Source organism: Coregonus clupeaformis, chromosome 6 (assembly GCF_020615455.1).
Source record: "Coregonus clupeaformis isolate EN_2021a chromosome 6, ASM2061545v1, whole genome shotgun sequence".
Classification (NCBI taxonomy): Eukaryota; Metazoa; Chordata; class Actinopteri; order Salmoniformes; family Salmonidae; genus Coregonus; species Coregonus clupeaformis.
This window is the reverse complement of record NC_059197.1, coordinates 41,195,948-41,214,846: the sequence shown is the minus strand read 5'-3', so window position 1 is coordinate 41,214,846 and position 18,899 is coordinate 41,195,948. Positions and strand designations below refer to the sequence as shown.

Below are 18,899 nucleotides of genomic sequence, written 5' to 3'. Positions count from 1 at the left end.
AAGCCAGTGGACAGACTGACTCGTTGAATGTTGTTGAATATGGTGTTGTCTTGGATGATGTGGCTTTGAATTTCTCGTAATCTGATTTCATTATTTTCCAAAACCAAATTTGCAATGGCAGCTTCCTGTACCCCAGTGAACATTTGGCCCCTTCCTCCACCATGGTTGCATCTCTGTCCTTTAGAAAAACTAAAATATAGGGCTTGGACAATGCAGCCTAAAGATATTTCCCCCACAGTAGAGTAAATTGTACAGGAAACTTGTGCAGTTAGTGTATGACATCAGCCATTCATGAAGTAAACAGGTGTCACTATGACATGGGGTGTACTACGACATGGGGTGTACTACATAGTGTGAAAGACATTTTGGTTACATACCTGTACTCCAGTCTAAATGTCCGGATGACACAGGCGACAGTAAAACGGCTCAAGTTGGGCTGCACTCTGTCCAGCCTCTTGCATTGTCAGCCCATGGTTGATGACATGATCAACTAAGGTCGCTCTGATTTCATTTGAAAGTTGTCTTCTTTGGCCATGAACTCCTCTACCCCTACCTCTCACTCTTCCTCTCATTCTCACCCTCCCTCTTCCTCTCTCTGCATCGTCTTCCATTGTTGTTGTAAAACAAAAGGTGCTCACCTGTGGTCTTTTCATAGTGCTTACTTCCTGATTGAAGTGGTAACAATTAACCATTGAGGTGTTTGGCCAGGTGGCACATGTATTGGCCAATTAGCCCATGTAGTGTCATTTTGAATGGCAGTGTTTTGAAATGGCAAAGGTGACTTTGTCAGATTGTTGTGTCTTCTGCAGAGAACCATGTGCAGTGCATTTAAAAAGTGCCATTTTGAATTGCAAAATGTGTGTAAAGCAGAAAATTTGTTTAGACTTTTGGAGACTTGAGAAGAGGTTTTGCTCTCTGTGTGTCAGTTTAAATAATTGTGCTGTGCATGTCATTTTAGTGTGTTAGCAATTGGAATAAACTGTAAGGTACAAGATGTCAAATATTTCAAGAAAGTTGTTTCTTTGCTACCTCTTTATTTCTCATCACCATGCATGTAATTATAATTGTTTGTCAATAAAATAGTTGTTCCCAAGTCTCTTATAGCTGATTGTATCATGTATGTTCTCAAAAGGTCACTACACTGTCAATGTATCATTTATTTCGTGAGTATAAATAGATGTGTGATTGGTTAACAGAAATGTGGAGTTATGATTTTAGCCGTTATTTCCAGTGGAGTGTGAGTGGCTAATTGATCATTCATCTGACAGGCTTAACTGGAGCAGAACTTCGCCTTCTGTAGAATACCATCGAATGTGAGGTTATCATTCGTCGCTCGAGATGGTCAGTCATGGCGGGTCAGGAATGTGCGATCGATGTTTTACAAGGCAGTGTAAGACTATGTTAAAAATAGCCAATTAGAAAATAATTATGTGGGGTTGATCGAGGTTTACCAAATATTGTGATGGGCAGCGACTCAAGTAAACATGAGGTAAGAGATCTTCAGACGTAGCCTACACTTATGAAGTTATCAGGTTAGATCACATGTTTAGACTGCTTGTGCTGTATACTGCTTTAGCCTACTAACCTATTGTCTTTTCACATTACATTTTAGTCGACGCTCTTATCCAGAGCGACTTACAGTTAGTGAATACATTTTTATATATATATATATATATTTTTTTTTTTGCAAACGCCATGCTCTATCAACTGAGCTACATCCCTGCCGGCCATTCCCTCCCCTACCCTGGACGACGCTGGGCCAATTGTGCGCCGCCCATGAGTCTCCCGGTCGCGGCCGGCTGCGACAGAGCCTGGATTCGAACCAGGATCTCTAGTGGCACAGTTAGCACTGCGATGCAGTGCCTTAGACCACAGCGCCACTCAGGAGGCTTTTCCACATAATAGGTTAGCCACTAGCTAGCAACAATATTGACATTTGGTTACATGTGCATCCCTGCGTGCAGCGAATAGAAACAGGTGATGAGCACCTTTTTATATTTTAATTTTTTTTATGGATATTCATTGGAATAGTAAACATACATTTCATTAATCTATGTAAAGTGAAAATTGTGTTTTTAAATACAATTTTAAGTATTTTACAATGACATTTCAGGGGCACGTGGAGCTGGCGGATGTGTTATGAGTGCACTGAACTGTTTTTAATGGAAGGCGCCTACGGGTCGGTGGGGAGTTATATTAAAAGGGGTGGGGGGTGGCTCACTGTGGCTGCGGTGATCTTCTCTTGTTGTGCCTGGAGTCGAGTGGATGGAAAGTAATTCAAACAGACTGGACTCTGAGATAATCTACGTGAAAATAGATTGTCTTCAACATTCGTTTGTTTATTTGGCATGTTGGCACATTTTTGGTTTCATATGATATCTTCTCTATCCAATGCTGATTTAGTCCTGTATGAATCTAGTGTGGCATATGCCAGTAACATCAACAGATATTTGACATTTAGCTCTAGTTACTTGCTGCTCACAGCACTATTTATAATTAGAACCATCACTAATTAGAAAGCTGCTGTCCTCAATGTAGAGACAGGTGGCATGGCCTTCTCTCCAATATGGGAATATCCTTTACTGATGGACTTCGCCACCTTGGCAGCGGAGCCCCAATCCCTGAGGACCTCCTCCACCCAGGAAACAGCCCTTAGAAGCCTGTCATGGAGTGGACTCTCCCTGGCTTCATCTGTCTTTCTGCCTGAGTTCCCACACTGTAAATTCCCTGTGCAAGACGATTTCCAGGTAGTCCTCCTTAACTTCATTTGGATTGAACTCCTGGACCACAGATGATATCAATCTTTAATGAAAATGTTGTTTTCATGCTGTCTCTTCAGCAGATTTAATTAAATCATTAATTGATAGGCAAACAACAGACAAATCAGTAACTTATTACTTCTTGACTGGACGATGACTAAGTTATTCTATATGTGGGGGAAATAAATTATATGATTGTCTGTCTGTGGAACTTAGCTGTAATGATACAAATGTTTAATAATATTGCATCATTTGAATCTCACTTTCTCTCCATGACATTCAGATCCTGGGCTGCATAGCCAAAGGCTCCTTTGGTCCTATCTTGAAAGTAAAGGACAGGTCGAAGGAGAAGACCTTTGCAGTTAAGGTGAATTTCTCCTCAGCCACATCACATTTAACCAGCACTATATTTCATGTGACATTTACACACATCTAGTGTATTCTATTCCTACCCTGTATTTAATGTTCTTGTATTGTGTTGCTCTACAGGTTTTACCCAAGTCTGAGATACTGAAGCATGGGGTCCTGGAACAGTCAAAGGAGGAGGTCACACTGCAGGATGACCTGGAAAGCTGCTATCCTAGCTTAGGGCCTGACTTAGTTTAGGGGATAACATGCTGGAAACAATGACTCACTGAGGTCTAACAATGACTATGACGATTCTCCCTATGAGCTTCTGTGCAACAACAACCATGGTCCCATGGAGCTTTTGCAAAACAAAACAAAACTTTGCCATCATTGAAGATACCTGGTTGGATTCAGGATCCCTCCTAAATCACATTTAGTTCTACTGAGTGTCTTTGCTGACATCCACACTGTTGCTGCTGCTGTGTGTGTTGCCTGTTGCGTTGCAGCGGCAGGTCAGCCACCCATTCTTCCACAATCTGCAGGACTGCTTGCAGACCCAGCGCCACCTCTTCATTAGTGAATGACTAATGTGATATAGCTAGATCCCTCCTTCCCCTTCGTTTTATCCGCTCCTCTCTTTACCCTCCCTGTGTCTCACGTAGGAGCTTCCCACTGGGCACAGACGTCAATTCAACGTCTATTTCACGTTGGTTCAACCTAATTTCAACCTAATTTCATTGAAATTACGTGGAAACAACGTTGTTTCAACCAGTGTGTGCCCAATGGGTTGTCTCGCTCTCCCTAGCAGGAGTGTCAACTATGGCATTATCTGGCCTTGCTGCTATTTAGTGTTGTCTCCTCAGTTTGAGCCCCATGACTCGTCTGAAGAATTATACTGCCATCTACTGAGATTTCAGTGTGTAGCATACAGTTATGTGGCCTCTGAACAGGTTTTCCCTTCCTTTTGGTTTATTAATAACACCCTTATTAGTGGATAAAGGCATGTTTGACTTCATTTGTGTCTCTGACTGACACTTAGCTCCTTCCCCAGCATCACCCCTTTCCCTTCCTACGCTTCCCCCAGCCTTAAAAAGCGTCCAACTGTTTGACTTCCGACAAATTAATTGTTTTCTCCTATTGCTTCTCTCCTCCATTGCTCCTTCCTTTTCAAGTGCTTGTGTTTCAGCAGGGGTCATCTACTCCCAGCCCTGGATCAGTGTACTGTACATAGCCTTGTTATGTACTAAGATGGATCATTGTGTTTGACTGTGTCTGTCTTCCCACAGTGTGTGACTACTGCAGTACTGGAGACCTGTATACCTACTGGATACTGAAGGGCCAGTTTGGGGAGGATGAGGCTCGGGTATTTGCTGCAGAGCTAGGCTGTGCTTTGGGTGAGTGTCTATACACAATATAGTTCTCCAAAATGTGTATGAGATCATTGTTTAAGTTTCACCTTTACTTGGATTATAATGGGTGTGTCTGATTGGTAGGTTTCCTTCACGACTTTGGGATCATGCATAGGGATGTGAAGGTATGAACATTTGTTTTGATAATGAACATTATTCTTTGCAACTAAATTACTCATATTTACAACTTCACAGGAAAGTTAAAACCATCTGATTATTCTGAATTTTTTAGATGGAGAATGTCCTTCTGTCTGACCAAGGTAATGCTGGCTTAAATAATATATTAATATATCATATATGCCATTTAGCAGACACTTTTATTGAATGCGACTTACAGTACAGTCATGCATGTGTAGCACATGGAGATGTGTGAAACTTACTCTTCAGCCTTATGTGTCCCGCTTCCGTCGTCTCGTTAGCCAGCTTTTGAGGTGGCGCGATCGGCTAAGACGCTTGAGGGAGGACGGTCACGTGTGTTTGTGAGGCAGAGATCCCGAGTTCGTACCAGGTATCGGCCGAATCGGGAGGAAGTTGTACTCGCTAAGCAAGCAGCGTGACGTCCTTTACACATGCATACATTTTACGTATGGTTTAGTTTACTTTCTACTGCAATCAAATATAAGAGAACACTAGAGGGCCTTATAATATCGCGGTCCTCTGTAGCTCAATTGGTAGAGCATGACGCTTGTAACGCCAGGGTAGTGGGTTCGATCCCCGGGACCACCCATACGTAAAAATGTATGCACACATGACTGTAAGTCGCTTTGGATAAAAGCGTCTGCTAAATGGCATATTATTATATTATTATTAATACAGTGGACACTTCTGTATTGTTGGTGTAGGGAATATTCTGGAAGATATAAACTCAGCAAAAAAAAAAACGTCCTCTCACTGTCAACTGCGTTTATTTTCAGCAAACTTAACATGTGTAAATATTTGTATGAACATAACAAGATTCAACAACTGAGACATAAACTGAACAAGTTCCACAGACATGTGACTAACATAAATGGAATAATGTGTCCCTGAACAAAGGGGTGGTCAAAATCAAAAGTAACAGTCTGTATCTGGTGTGGCCACCAGCTGCATTAAGTAATGCAGTGCATCTTCTCCTCATGGACTGCACCAGATTTGCCAGTTCTTGCTGTGAGATGTTACCCCACTCTTCCACCAAGGCACCTGCAAGTTCCCAGACATTTCTGGGGGGAATGGCCCTAGCCCTCATCCTCCGATCCAACAGGTCCCAGACGTGCTCAATGTGATTGAAATCCGGGCTCTTCGCTAGCCATGGCAGAACACTGAACGTTCCTGGTGTAACTCGGACAGTTGTTGTTGCCATCCTGTACCTGTCCCGCAGGTGTGATGTTCGGATGTACCGATCCTGTGCAGGTGTTGTTACACCTGGTTTGCCACTGCGAGGACGATCAGCTGTCCGTCCTGTCTCCCTGTAGCGCTGTCTTAGGCGTCTCACAGTACGGACATTGCAATTTATTGCCCTGGCCACATCTGCAGTCCTCATGCCTCCTTGCAGCATGCCTAAGGCACGTTCACACAGATGAGCAAGGTACCCTGGGCATCTTTCTTTTGGTGTTTTTCAGAGTCAGTAGAAAGGCCTCTTTAGTGTCCTAATTTTTCATAACTGTGACCTTAATTGCCTACCGTCTGTAAGCTGTTATTGTCTTAACGACCGTTCCACAGGTGCATGTTCATTAATTGTTTATGGTTCATTTAACAAGCATGGGAAACAGTGTTTAACCCTTTACAATGAAGGTCTGTGAAGTTATTTGGATTTTTACGAATTTTCTTTGAAAGACAGGTTCCTGAAAAAGGGACGTTTCTTTTTATGATGAGTTTAGTTTCATATTAGTAAGGTAGAATAACCGGAATTGGATTTGTGAAGTACTGTATGCAAAATACTACTGTATCTGTTTGATGCAGGTCATCTGCATTTAGCTGACTTTGGACTCTCTCGCCATCTTGAGCGGGGCGCAATAGCATTTATAATTTGTGGGACAATCCAATACATGGGTGAGATGCTTGGGATCAGGCAAGATTAATGGTCACTACACATTAAGCACCTATTATAATCTCACTGGGATGGTCCTCTGTCTGAACAGCTCCTGAAGTCCTGAGTGGGGGTCCCTACAGCCATGCTGCTGATTGGTGGTCTCTCGGCATTCTGTTGTTCTCATTGGTGACTGGAAAGGTGCGGTCACCACCACAGTTCATCTTAATTAAATGAATATGTGATGATTGTTAGAAAGGTTGTTTTTCTTATTTTAATTTCAGTCCTGTCATGCAAATCTAAATGCTAGTCTAGAGATGTTGTTGATGCTAATTCTGTCCATGTTACCTCCATAGTTCCCTGTGCCAGACCACTGCAACATGCTGAGAAAGGTCAGAGACTGCCCATACTCCATGCCCAATCACAACAAATTCTCATCTCTCTCTCTCTCTCTCTCTCTCTCTCTCTCTCTCTCTCTCTCTCTCTCTCTCTCTCTCTCTCTCTCTCTCTCTCTCTCTCTCTCTCTCTCTCTCTCTCTCTCTCTCTCTCCTCTCTCTCCTCTCTCTCCTCTCTCTCTTTCTCTCTCTCTCTCTCAGAACCCAGCCCATAGCCTGGAGCGCTTCAAAAGGCAGACGTTTTTCCATAGCACTTCCATTGACTCTCAGCTACTACAGAAGAGACCTGTTGAACTAATTCTACAACTGAAGAACCTTCCTGATCGTCCAGTCAAAGCCACGCGGGGCCTGTCTATGGACTACTTCCAGAACTTTGACTGTGACATCCTCCACTCCCCTACCAGCCCCACTGACATGTCACCTACCTTGGCCAACATTAACCTGAGCCAGGCCCTGGTTACAGTTCAGGGTTCTAGCAAATGAGATGTGCCTGTGCTACTGTGCCTCAATACTGCCTGCAAATTAATGGAAAGATTTCATATACACATTTTGTACCACATGGATACTTGGTTGTGAAAAAGCTACTGTACAGTGCATTTGGAAAGTATTCAGACCCCTTGACTTTTTCAACATTTTGTTATGTTACAGCCTTATTCTAAAATTAATTAGTTTTTTTCCCTCATTAATCTACACACAATACCCCATAATGACAAAGCAAAAACAGGTTTTTTGAAATGTTTGCTATTTTTACATTTACATAAGTATTCAGACCCTTCACTCAGTACTTTGTTGAAGCACCTTTGGCAGCGATTACAGCCTCAAGTCTTCTTAGGTATGACCCTACAAGCTTGGCACACCTGTATTCGGGGAGTTTCTCCCATTGTTCTCTGCAGATCCTCTCAAGTGCTGTCAGATTGGATGGGGAATGTCGCTATACAGCTATTTTCAGGTCTCTCCAGAGATGTTAGATCAGGTTCAAGTCCGGGCTCTGGCTGGGCCACTCAAGGACATTCAGAGACTTGTCCCTAAGCCACTCCTGCGTTGTCTTGGCTGTGTGCTTAGGGTCATTGTCCTGTTGGAAGGTGAACCGTCGCCCCAGTCTAAGGTCCTGAGCGCTGTGGAGCAGGTTTTCATCAAGGATCTCTCTGTACTTTGCTCCGTTCATCTTTCCCTCGATCCTGACTAGTCTCCCAGTCCCTGCCACTGATAAACATCCCCACAGCATGATGCTGCCACCACCATGCTTCACCGTAGGGATGGTGCCAGGTTTCTTCCAGACTTGACGCTTGGCATTCAGGCCAAAGAGTTCAATCTTGGTTTCATCAGACCAGAGAATCTTATTTTCTCATGGTCTGAGTCCTTTAGTTGCCTTTTGGCAAACTCCAAGTGGGCTGTCATGTGCCTTTTACTGAGGAGTGGTTTCCGTCTGGCCACTCTACCATAAAGGCCTGATTGGTAGAGTGCTGCAGAGATGGTTGTCCTTCTGGAAGGTTCTCGCATCTCCACAGAGGAACTCTGGAGCTCTGTCAGAGTGACCATCGGGTTCTTGGTCACCTCCCTGACTAAGGCCCTTCTCCCCCAATTGCTCAGTTTGGCCGGGCGGCCAGCTCTAGGAAGAGTCTTGGTGGTTCCAAACTTCTTCCATTTTAAGAATGATGGAGGCCACTGTGTTCTTGGGGACCTTCAATACTGCAGACATTTTTTGGCACACTTCACCAGATCTGTGACTCGGCACAATCCTTTCTCGGAGCTCTACGGACAATTCCTTCGACCTCATGGCTTGGTTTTTGCTCTGACATGACCTGTCAACTGTGGGACCTTATTTAGAGGTGTGTGCCTTTCCAAATTTAACACAGGTGGACTCCAATCAAGTTGTAGAAACATCTCAATAATGATCAATGGAAACAGGATGCACCTGAGCTCAATTTCGAGTCTCATAGAAAAGGGTCTGAATACTTATGTAAATAAGGTATTTCTGTTTTTTATTTTTAATACATTTGCAAACATTCAAAAAACCAGTTTTTGCTTAGTTATTGTGTGTAGATTGATTTTTATTTTTTTATTTTATCAGTTTTAGAATAAGGCTGTAACGTAATAAAATGCAGAAAAAATCAAGGGGTCTGAATAGTTTCCGAATGCACTGTATGTTTTCTTTATTTACTTGGCCTATTTGGCTCCCTCTCTTCCTCTGTGTATACCTCTTTGCATACCCATTTAATGGGGTGTTAAATATATATGAGCTTTAATACACTGAAAACCACCACTTACCAAAAAGGGTTTTTAACAGTGCTATTTCCCATTGAGAATAGTAGTACTGCAACTCAAAGCCTCTCATGGCACTGCCTGTAATAGCACACACTATTTCCAAATGTGGATCAACCACCTGCATGTTTGACCTTTTACCTTTGTTATTACATTTGTATAAGAAGATCTCTATTTTCCTGAAAATCCTTTCACATATATATTTTTTTACAAAGTATTTATTTAATTCTGTGTAATTTTATGTTTGATTGCTTATGCCATCGATTATTTGATTGACTGTTGTGTGACTGATCACAATGCCTTTGACTGTTCACAAAGTCCTGCTATATACCCATTTCTCATTAGATTTCACTAATTGTTGATGTGTTTTACCCAACCACAGTAAAAGCTGAATAATAAAAGCCCCTATAAACTCATGATGGAGTTGTCTCTTGTCATGATATACTAGGAGAAATATCAAAGGAAATAGGGACCTTTTAAGCATACCTCTTATTTGAAGCAACTTGACGTGTTAAGAAGAGTTGATTAGTTCCACAGGTTTTTTAGGTTAGATGTTTTTAGCTGTTCCAGATATAGAGCCTGAGTTACTTCAGACACCTGATCATCAGTCATGACTGCAGAGAACATATATACATTTGAGCCAGTACGATACAGGAGGAGGCTTTCAGTTTATGGTTACCAACAGAAAAGTATCAATCTTACGGAGTATTATTCATTTGGTATTTCAAATGGTTTTTCCCCTGAAATCTGTGTGGTTTAGTTGGTAGAGCATGGAGCTTGCAACGTCACGGTCATGCGTTCGATTCCTCCTGGGGCCCTGGCCACCCATATGAAAATGTATAGCTGATGCATTACTATAAGTCCTTTTGGATAAAAGCATCTGCTAAATGGCATATATTATGTTAACACGTACTGTACAGTATTTGTATTTTACTACACCTGGATACATAACGCCAACTTTTTCCCAGACCTTGGTGTGATGGTGACCTATTTGGTAAAACTCTGAGAACACAGAGAAACCCTTAAGGGAGCAACCTTAATAGGACGGAAAATTGAAGACCAGATAAAGCATTGTCATTAAATGTTTTTAATTAGGTTCCAACAGAAAAAAACTAGCTACTGCCCCAATGGAGATGGCTAGATATAATCTAAGCACAAGTCCCAGTCATCTTCCTAAAATGCCTCCTGAATAGGAAGGTGTAGTGGGCTCTCCTCTCTCTGCGGTCTGACATTGAATTCCCCTTCAGGCCCTTGTCTTAGACAGGTCTGGTACATTATGTCTGTGGTGTTAGTCCAGTGACCCACATCTTTACATTGGTAGACACCTCTAGCACACTGACACAATTATGGAGGTAGGGATAGAGATGTCCCATAAAACAACACTAGTACAAGTAAGATGTCCTAGAAAAGTGGAAAATGTATTTTCTCATTTCTACACAGAAAAGGGGCAGAGGGAGATATTCAACTTGCCAAATAAAGGATACAATTCAAACACTTGATGAGACTTTATACAATGCCTGCATGATTGAATTAAGTATTTGCTGTCAAATGCATGTCATTCTTGATAGAATTACATATGCATTTTATCCAACCACTTCAAGTGAAAATGTAACAACTGAATATGCCACCATAAAGACAATGTAGCCTATCACTGTTGATCTTCATGTGATGGACCTGATCTCGAGTATAGACCTATGTAAAGTACTCAAACTTGGATTGTTATCTTGTTCACATAAATACATAAAAATCTGACCCCATTTCTCTCTAATCTATGTCACAGTTCTATATTTGGTCATTTACATCCACTGTAAACCTGTAAACACTATTTCTGAACCTATTAATACACATGATTTACTACTAATGCATAATGCAGATATGCATAGGAGTGTTTGAATTGCACTGAGACTGAGCTTTTCCTCTGGGTCTTAGGGGGAGGTCCGATTTGCCAAGAGATTCAGAAATGTGCCCAAGGCATAGTTCAACCTAATTATATAAGTCTATGATTTTCAACTAATTAGAGGAAAATAGTGAGCAAAGTGGTTTAACACTTAAATGAGGTTGCGCTGAAGAGTTCAAAGTTATTATCGCTTTTCTTTCTTTTTTACGTTACTGGGCCAACATACTGTAATGAACCTGGGTGTACACAATGGTGCTGTTTTAAGTAGCCAGGATTCATGAAATCTAACTTCTATGTAAATAAAAGGTAGAGAAACACAAAACTGTTGTTTGGAATTATTAATTAGCTTCATGTGGTCCTCTGTAGCTCAATTGGTAGAGCAGGGCGCTTGTAACGCCAGGGTAGTGGGTTCGATCCCCGGGACCACCCATACATAAAAATGTATGCACACATGACTGTAAGTCGCTTTGGATAAAAGCGTCTGCTAAATGGCATATTATATTATTTATATTATTATATTATATTATGTTTCATCCACTGAACTATTGATTGAACTGCCATTGGGACAACTTGTATTATTATTATTGTAGTGACTTGGAATGATGGATTCGTTTTTGTTGAATGCAGAGGAGGCTGGTAGGAGGAGCTATAGGAGGATGGGCTCATTGTAGTGGCTGGAATGGAATCAATGGAATGGTACCAAACACATGGAAACAACTTGTTTGACTCCGTTCCATTAATACCATTCCAGCCATTACAATGAGCCTGCTCCTATAGCTCCTCCCACCAGCCTCCTCTGGTTGAATGTATTCATCTATATTTATTTATTATACATCAACAAGCCCCACCCTGTCGTTAAGCCCCAGCCCTAGAGGTGTTGGTTTTAGATGTGTCACAGATCTGTGTGGGATACAAGGGAGCAGCAGTCTGTCAGACAGCGCAGTGGCAATCACTTCTCCAGTGAACAAGTGAATTCTGAATTAGCATCCTGTCAGGTAAGGTTCTCAAGTTTTCTTGACATTTACTTTTCATTTCAGCAAGCTTTAGTAAACAGGATAGATAATATGATATTTAGCTAGTATGAATGTTCAACTATTGGATGAGTGGTACCCAGAGATCCTGATGATGCTATTAAAGTAATTTATACATTTTCTTTTCGAAAACTAAAGATATTACAGTGGATTGTTATTGTCTTGCAATTTACTAAACCAAATGAAAGGAGTGGATTGGAGTGACATGGTGTTAAGTCGATGCATGGTAGATGTACTTTATTACTGGCTATTGATCTAGTTTTCCTCGGTTATTGCAGACGTTGGAGTGTAAAAGCTGAGGTTCTGTGTTGACTTGGTGACTTGCCATACCCACTATCAAGGGATGTGATTTGAATGCATGAATCAACAAGTGCATTGTGCTACCCCACAGATCAATGTAGTCAGCGCTGCTACATCAGCAAGTGGGAAGCGTGATTAGGGGCCTTCTGCTCTCAATAAATAGTACTCATACAGTAGAAACATATAGCCTCTATGTGAATTTTATGTATTACTACCTCATAAAAAAAATGTAACTTGCCAATTTGATGTTGCTACTACAGCGACACAGAACCAGGGTAATATTTCTGAAAAACTGACAGAATTCCCTCACCTTTCTTGTGCCTCCTGGGCTATTTGTTTGGTGGGCTGCATAGTCAGCACAGAGGTCCACACATCCCTAATCCCAGCGGACAATGTGCCAATAAGGACAGTCACACAGTCACTCAGCCAAAATCCCTGGGATTTGAGAGCATGGGAGCAGTGATGGAAAAAGTATCCAATTGTCATACTTTAGTAAAAGTAAAGACACCTTAATAGAAAATGACTCAAGTAAAAGTGAAAGTCACCCAGTAAATGACTACTTGAGTAAAAGTCTAAAAGTATTTGGTTTTAAATATACTTAAGTATCAAAAGTAAATGTCATTGCTAAAATATACTTAAATATCAAAAGTAAAAGTATAAATCATTTTAAATTCCTTATATTAAGCAAAGCAGACGGCAACCTTTTCTTGTTTTTAACATTTACGGATAGCCAGGGGCACACTCCAACATAATTTACAAACGATGCATTTGTGTTTAGTGAGTCCACCAGATCAGAGGCAGTAGGGATGACTACGTGTTCTCAAGATAAGTGCGTGTAATTGGACCATTTTCCTGCCCTGCTAAACATTCAAAATGTAACAAGTACTTTTGGGTGTGAGGGAAAATGTATGGAGTAAAAAGTACATTATTTTCTTTAGGAATGTAGTGAAGTAAAAGTTGTCAAACATAAATAGTAAAGTAAAGTACAGAAACCTCCAAAAACTACTTAAGTAGTACTTTAATGTATTTTTACTGAAGTTCTTTACTCCAATGGATGGGAGAGATATGCCCCTACCGTTGATTTATTTCTCTAGCTAAATATTTCCCTTAGTGAATTTGGATCAATTTAGACCAGCAAAGATGTGCAAGATCTGATATCTAATGATATCCCTATGCAGGTTGTGTGATCGACCATCTCTCAGTATGACGCACCAGTTCCCAGCCCTCTCCAGTGGTCAGAAGAGGGAGCTCCAGGAGATTGCCCTTCGTATCGTCGCTCCAGGGAAGGGCATCCTGGCTGCTGATGAGTCTGTGGGTCAGTAAGGAGCTCTGCATCTTCTCTATGCACTGGAAAACTGTTGTAATTAAAATTATTATGCAACAATCTAAATGTATGTATGGTATTAGCAAGAACAATGGGACCTACTTTCAAGAAATCAGACAAATGTTTATTTCCAGTGGTGCTTGACAGAACCCTCTACAAATCAGTGGTACAGGATGGTATCCAATAGATTATTCCGTTTTTATAAATGTAGGTTTACCAGACTGTGAACATGTTTATTTCTAATGTTCCTGGAAACAGGCAGCATGGCGAAGCGCCTCAACCAGATAGGGGTTGAGAACACTGAGGAGAACCGCCGGCAGTACCGCCAGATCCTCTTCAGGGCTGACGACCGCATCAACAGCTGCATCGGAGGAGTCATCTTCTTCCATGAGACGCTGTACCAGCACGCTGACGACGGCACGCCCTTCGTCAAGATGATCAAGGACAGGGGCATCACTGTGGGCATCAAGGTACTGTATGGGCACAGGGGTCTAAAGGGCTAATGGTGATATCTGAAGTATGTTTTATGTCTCTGGTCTCTAGCTTGGGCAAGAATACCTCTTGACCCTTCTTCTACTGTATATAACATTAGTGAGGGAAGGAATGAGAATGTGGAGCATATGGCTACTTGATATGCTCCAATAGACAGTCCCAGGAAGGGAGCAGGTTTCAACATTATGGAGGCCAAAAGGTAGCATCGATACACTCTGATCAGAAGTTCTACCCCTGATGGATGGCAGTGCTATGGGTATAATGGCTGCTATTAATATCAACACCACCTGGATGAAAATGAGCTGGCTTTAAGACATGGAGAAGATCAGTGTGAAGTGGAGGAAGGACTGTTGTCATTTTTATTTTTGATCTGCTCTACCTCTTTTTCTTCAGGTTGACAAGGGTGTTGTCCCCTTGGCAGGAACCAATGGAGAATCTACCACTCAGGGTAGGGCTGAGACCCCTCGGGTTCCACTCAATCTGATCAACAAAACTAGCTGAATTCGACAGTTACAAAATGTAGTCTGCCACTCACTGGTGAATCCCAATACTTTACAGCTTTGTTCATCTCTTTCTCATCCTATAGGACTGGATGGGCTCTCAGAACGCTGTGCTCAATATAAGAAGGACGGGGCAAACTTTGCTAAGTGGCGCTGTGTGTTCAAGATCAGTGAGACCACTCCCTCTAAACTGTCCATTGAAGTGAATGCAAATGTCCTGGCTCGATATTCAAGCATTTGCCAGCAGGTAAGGACTCCACAAATGCAGTGTAAAGGCACAATGTCAGGTATGAGGAAATATCATAATTGCAATATGTAACATCAGCATCACCTTCTAATCATCCTTTTTCTGTCACCCAGCATGGGATTGTGCCTATTGTGGAGCCAGAGATTTTGCCTGATGGAGATCATGATCTGAGGCGTTGTCAGTACGTCACAGAGAAGGTGGGACCTTACCCCAACTCTTAACCTGTTAGTGTGTAATATGTATTTCTAACATGGGCAGTTTATCATGTTCCATGTGTTCCCAATGTTGTGCAGGTGCTAGCTGCATTGTACAAGGCCATGTCTGACCATCATGTGTACCTGGAGGGCACTTTGCTCAAGCCCAATATGGCCACTTCTGGCCACAGCTGCCCCACCAAATACAGCGCAGAGGAGGTCGCCATGGCAACAGTCACTGCCTTGCGCCGCACCGTCCCTCCTGCTGTCACGGGTAAGGTCATAGGCCATTAGCCAGTTATATTGCCTCTCACTCTCAGAGAAGCTCAGAAAGAGGGTATATACAGTACTAGTGTCAGATTCAGTCACTATACCAGTGATTTAGCATTATGAACATATGTTCATTTATTGGCAGTTTGTAAAGCACTTATGGTGCTGATAGAAATCCATTCACTGTTCACTCTATTTGATTTCTATGTGTGCAGGAGTGACGTTCCTCTCTGGGGGTCAGAGTGAAGAGGAGGCCTCTGTCCACCTGAATGCCATCAACAACTGCTCCCTGGTGAAGCCCTGGGCCCTCACCTTCTCGTATGGCCGAGCCCTGCAGGTCTCCGCACTCAAAACCTGGCGTGGACATAAAGAGAATGAGAGTGCTGCCACTGAGCAGTTTATCAAGCGAGCAGAGGCATGTACATCACTTTGTTTTCAGCCTCTTGATCAACCTGGCTTTCATCTTTTAGCACTTAGCGTTGTTGAGAAACATGTTTATTCTGATTTTTTTTCACATATAAAACTGGACATTGCTATTTTGAGCATTTCACCATTTTCCAAATGTGGAACGGTCATCTGAGGAAGTGATCTATGTTTTCAGTTGACATGAAGGGATTATGCCCCTAACAGCGTTTGTGTGTTTTTCCCTCATATCCCCATCCCCTTTCTCTCACTATCAGGTGAATGGCCTGGCCTGTCAGGGGAAGTACACTGGTGGCGGGGACAGTGAATCCGACCAGATCTATGTGGCCAGTCATGCATACTAATGAGCCAGTGATGCCTCACATTCCAGCTTTGGCCAACCAATAGCATAGTCCGCTGCCACTGCCATACCAATGGCCAATCACAGGCATATGCTGTCTACAATCTGTATTCTAGGAGTTATAGTATAGTTATCTGAGTATACACACTGGTATTTCAAAAATGTTGCACATTGGTGGACACACTAGATAGAAGGGTCTAATGAAATTAGTAATTGAAGGATGTCCTTTGATTAGACACTTTCAACAATATTATTGTAACCTTTGAGATGACAACATGTTATTGTGGTAGTAGCAAAACTAAACCTAATTGATGTTCGGTTGTTTAATTATTTATTTTGATGAGATTCAGAATGATCTTTTGCCATGCAAAGCCACTTTCCAAACTGCTGCACACAGATAGGGTGCATGGTATAGGCCTATTGTGTGTGACGAGAATAGAGAACTCTAGGTTTTTTTAAGAGACCTTAGTGCCATTCCACATTCAGGATATGTATTGGAGATGTGTGTCTAAACAAAATAGCTGTGAACATACTAGTTTGTAGAAATAGTGTGTTCTTCTATCATAGTGGCAGAAAGTTCAAAGGCTTCTCGTTTTGGACAGCTGGATTTACAGTAAATCATGTTAGGTGGAAAAATGCTATTTTTGTGATTTAGCTAAGTATTGTTCTCTATGCAACTGATGTATAAAATACTGTAGTGCAAAAGTAAATCATAATAACAATAAATTGTGTTGAGTTGAAACAATCTGGGAATTCTGGTTTTATTTCTCATACATTAATCTCGGTTTAAACCAGAACTAAAATATCCAGTAATTTGGTCAGATGCTCATGCTCCGTAGTCTGTCCACGAGAGATTAGGCCTACTCATAATTTTTGTTTTTTTGTAACTGCACCAAAGAGTAGGCCTACCATAGAGTCAAACTCTGAGAATGTTATACAGTTCTTGATTTTAACAGAATACCTAGCTGGAAAATGTTCTTTGTTCATTTATCCTCACCCATAAACTTGTTGGCTATTTGTAGGTTGTCATCTGATTTGCTTTAGTATACCATGGTCTATGGCACCATCTACTGGCCAAAGATTGTAGTTGACGATAAAATCCAATTGTATTTGTCACATGCGCGGAATACAACAGGTATTACCGTGAAATGCTTACTTACAAGCCCTTAACCAACAATGCAGTTTTAAGAAAAATAAGAGTTTAGAAAATATTTACTAAATAAACTAAAGTAAAAATTAATAAAAGAGCAACAATAAAATAACAATAACGAGGCTATATACAGAGGGTACCGGTACCGAGTTAATGTGCTGGGTTACAGGTTAGTCAACGTAATTGAGGTAATATGTACATGTAGGTAGGGGTAAAGTGACTATGTATTGATAATAAAGAGCGAGTAGAAGGATTACTTTATCCTATCCCAGGTATTCCTTAAAGAGGTGGGGTTTCAAGTGTCTCCGGAAGGTGGTGAGTGACTCCGCTGTCCTGGCATCGTGAGGGAGCTTGTTCCACCATTGGGGTGCCAGAGCAGCGAACAGTTTTGACTGGGCTGAGTGGGAACTGTGCTTCCGCAGAGGTAGGGGGGCCAGCAGGCCAGAGGTGGATGAACGCAATGCCCTCGTTTGGGTGTAGGGACTGATCAGAGCCTGAAGGTACGGAGGTGCCGTTCCCCTCACAGCTCCGTAGGCAAGCACCATGGTATTGTAGCAGATGCGAGCTTCAACTGGAAGCCAGTGGAGTGTGCGGAAGAGCGGGGTGACGTGAGAGAACTTGGGAAGGTTGAACACCAGACGGGCTGCGGCATTCTGGATGAGTTGTAGGGGTTTAATGGCACAGGCAGGGAGCCCAGCCAACAGTGAGTTGCAGTAATCCAGATGGGAGATGACAAGTGCCTGGATTAGGACCTGTGCCGCTTCCTATGTAAGGCAGGGTCGTACTCTCCGAATGTTGTAGAGCATGAACCTACAGGATCGGGTCACCGCCTTGATGTTAGCGGAGAACGACAGGGTGTTGTCCAGGGTCACGCCAAGGCTCTTCGCACTCTGGGAGGAGGACACAACGGAGTTGTCAATTGTGATGGCGAGATCATGGAACAGGCAGTCCTTCCCCGGGATACTGGTCTGTAGTTGTTGACATCAGAGGGATCGAGTGTTGGTTTTTTGAGAAGGGGTGCAACTCTCGCTCTCTTGAAGACGGAAGGGACATAGCTAGCGGTCAAGGATGAGTTGATGAGCGAGGTGAGGTAAGGGAGAAGGTCACTGGAGATGGTCTGGAGAAGAGAGGAGGGGATAGGGTCAAGCGGGCAGGTTGTTGGGCGGCCGGCCGTCACAAGTCGCAAGATTTCATCTGGAGAGAGAGGTGAGAAAGAAGTCAAAGCATAGGGTAGGGCAGTGTGAGCAGGACCAGCAGTGTCATTTGACTTAACAAACGAGGATCGGATGTCGTCAACCTTCTTTTCAAAATGGTTGACGAAGTCATCCACAGAGAGGGAGGGGGGATTCAGCAGGGAGGAGAAGGTGGCAAAGAGCTTCCTAGGGTTAGAGGCAGATGCTTGGAATTTAGAGTGGTAGAAAGTGGCTTTAGCAACAGAAACAGATGAAGAAAATGTAGAGAGGAGGGAGTGAAAAGATGCCAGGTCCGCAGGGAGTCTAGTTTTCCTCCATTTCCGCTCGGCTGCCTGGAGCCCTGTTCTGTGAGCTCGCAAT

General features: G+C 42.5%; 1 protein-coding gene and 1 long non-coding RNA gene across 2 annotated transcripts; both read left to right on the top strand.

Moving 5' to 3' along the window:
- Nucleotides 1-1,280: 1,280 nt before the first annotated feature.
- On the top strand, nucleotides 1,281-7,554 carry LOC121568389. The gene is made up of 7 exons (XR_006001247.1): nucleotides 1,281-1,489; nucleotides 2,539-2,747; nucleotides 3,043-3,126; nucleotides 3,249-4,501; nucleotides 4,601-4,641; nucleotides 4,749-4,776; nucleotides 7,118-7,554. It is a non-coding gene; the product is annotated as an uncharacterized LOC121568389 (long non-coding RNA).
- A 4,425-nt stretch (nucleotides 7,555-11,979) lies between these two features.
- Nucleotides 11,980-16,941, top strand: LOC121568388 (fructose-bisphosphate aldolase C). The gene is made up of 9 exons (XM_041878930.1): nucleotides 11,980-12,070; nucleotides 13,585-13,721; nucleotides 13,989-14,200; nucleotides 14,616-14,670; nucleotides 14,809-14,969; nucleotides 15,083-15,166; nucleotides 15,263-15,437; nucleotides 15,649-15,848; nucleotides 16,114-16,941. The coding sequence occupies exons 2-9, from the start codon at nucleotides 13,610-13,612 to the stop codon at nucleotides 16,198-16,200; spliced, it is 1,086 nt and encodes a 361-aa protein (XP_041734864.1). The 5' UTR covers nucleotides 11,980-12,070; nucleotides 13,585-13,609; the 3' UTR covers nucleotides 16,201-16,941.
- The last annotated feature ends 1,958 nt before the right edge of the window (nucleotides 16,942-18,899 follow it).

Bases quoted from the DNA above. Each gene is read 5' to 3' on its own strand.
- LOC121568388 (XM_041878930.1), top strand. From the start codon at position 13,610: ATGACGCACCAGTTCCCAGCCCTCTCCAGTGGTCAGAAGAGGGAGCTC. The intron at 13,722-13,988 runs GTCAGTAAGGAG...TCCTGGAAACAG, and splicing joins GGCTGCTGATGAGTCTGTGG to GCAGCATGGCGAAGCGCCTC. The intron at 15,849-16,113 runs GCATGTACATCA...TCTCACTATCAG, and splicing joins AGTTTATCAAGCGAGCAGAG to GTGAATGGCCTGGCCTGTCA.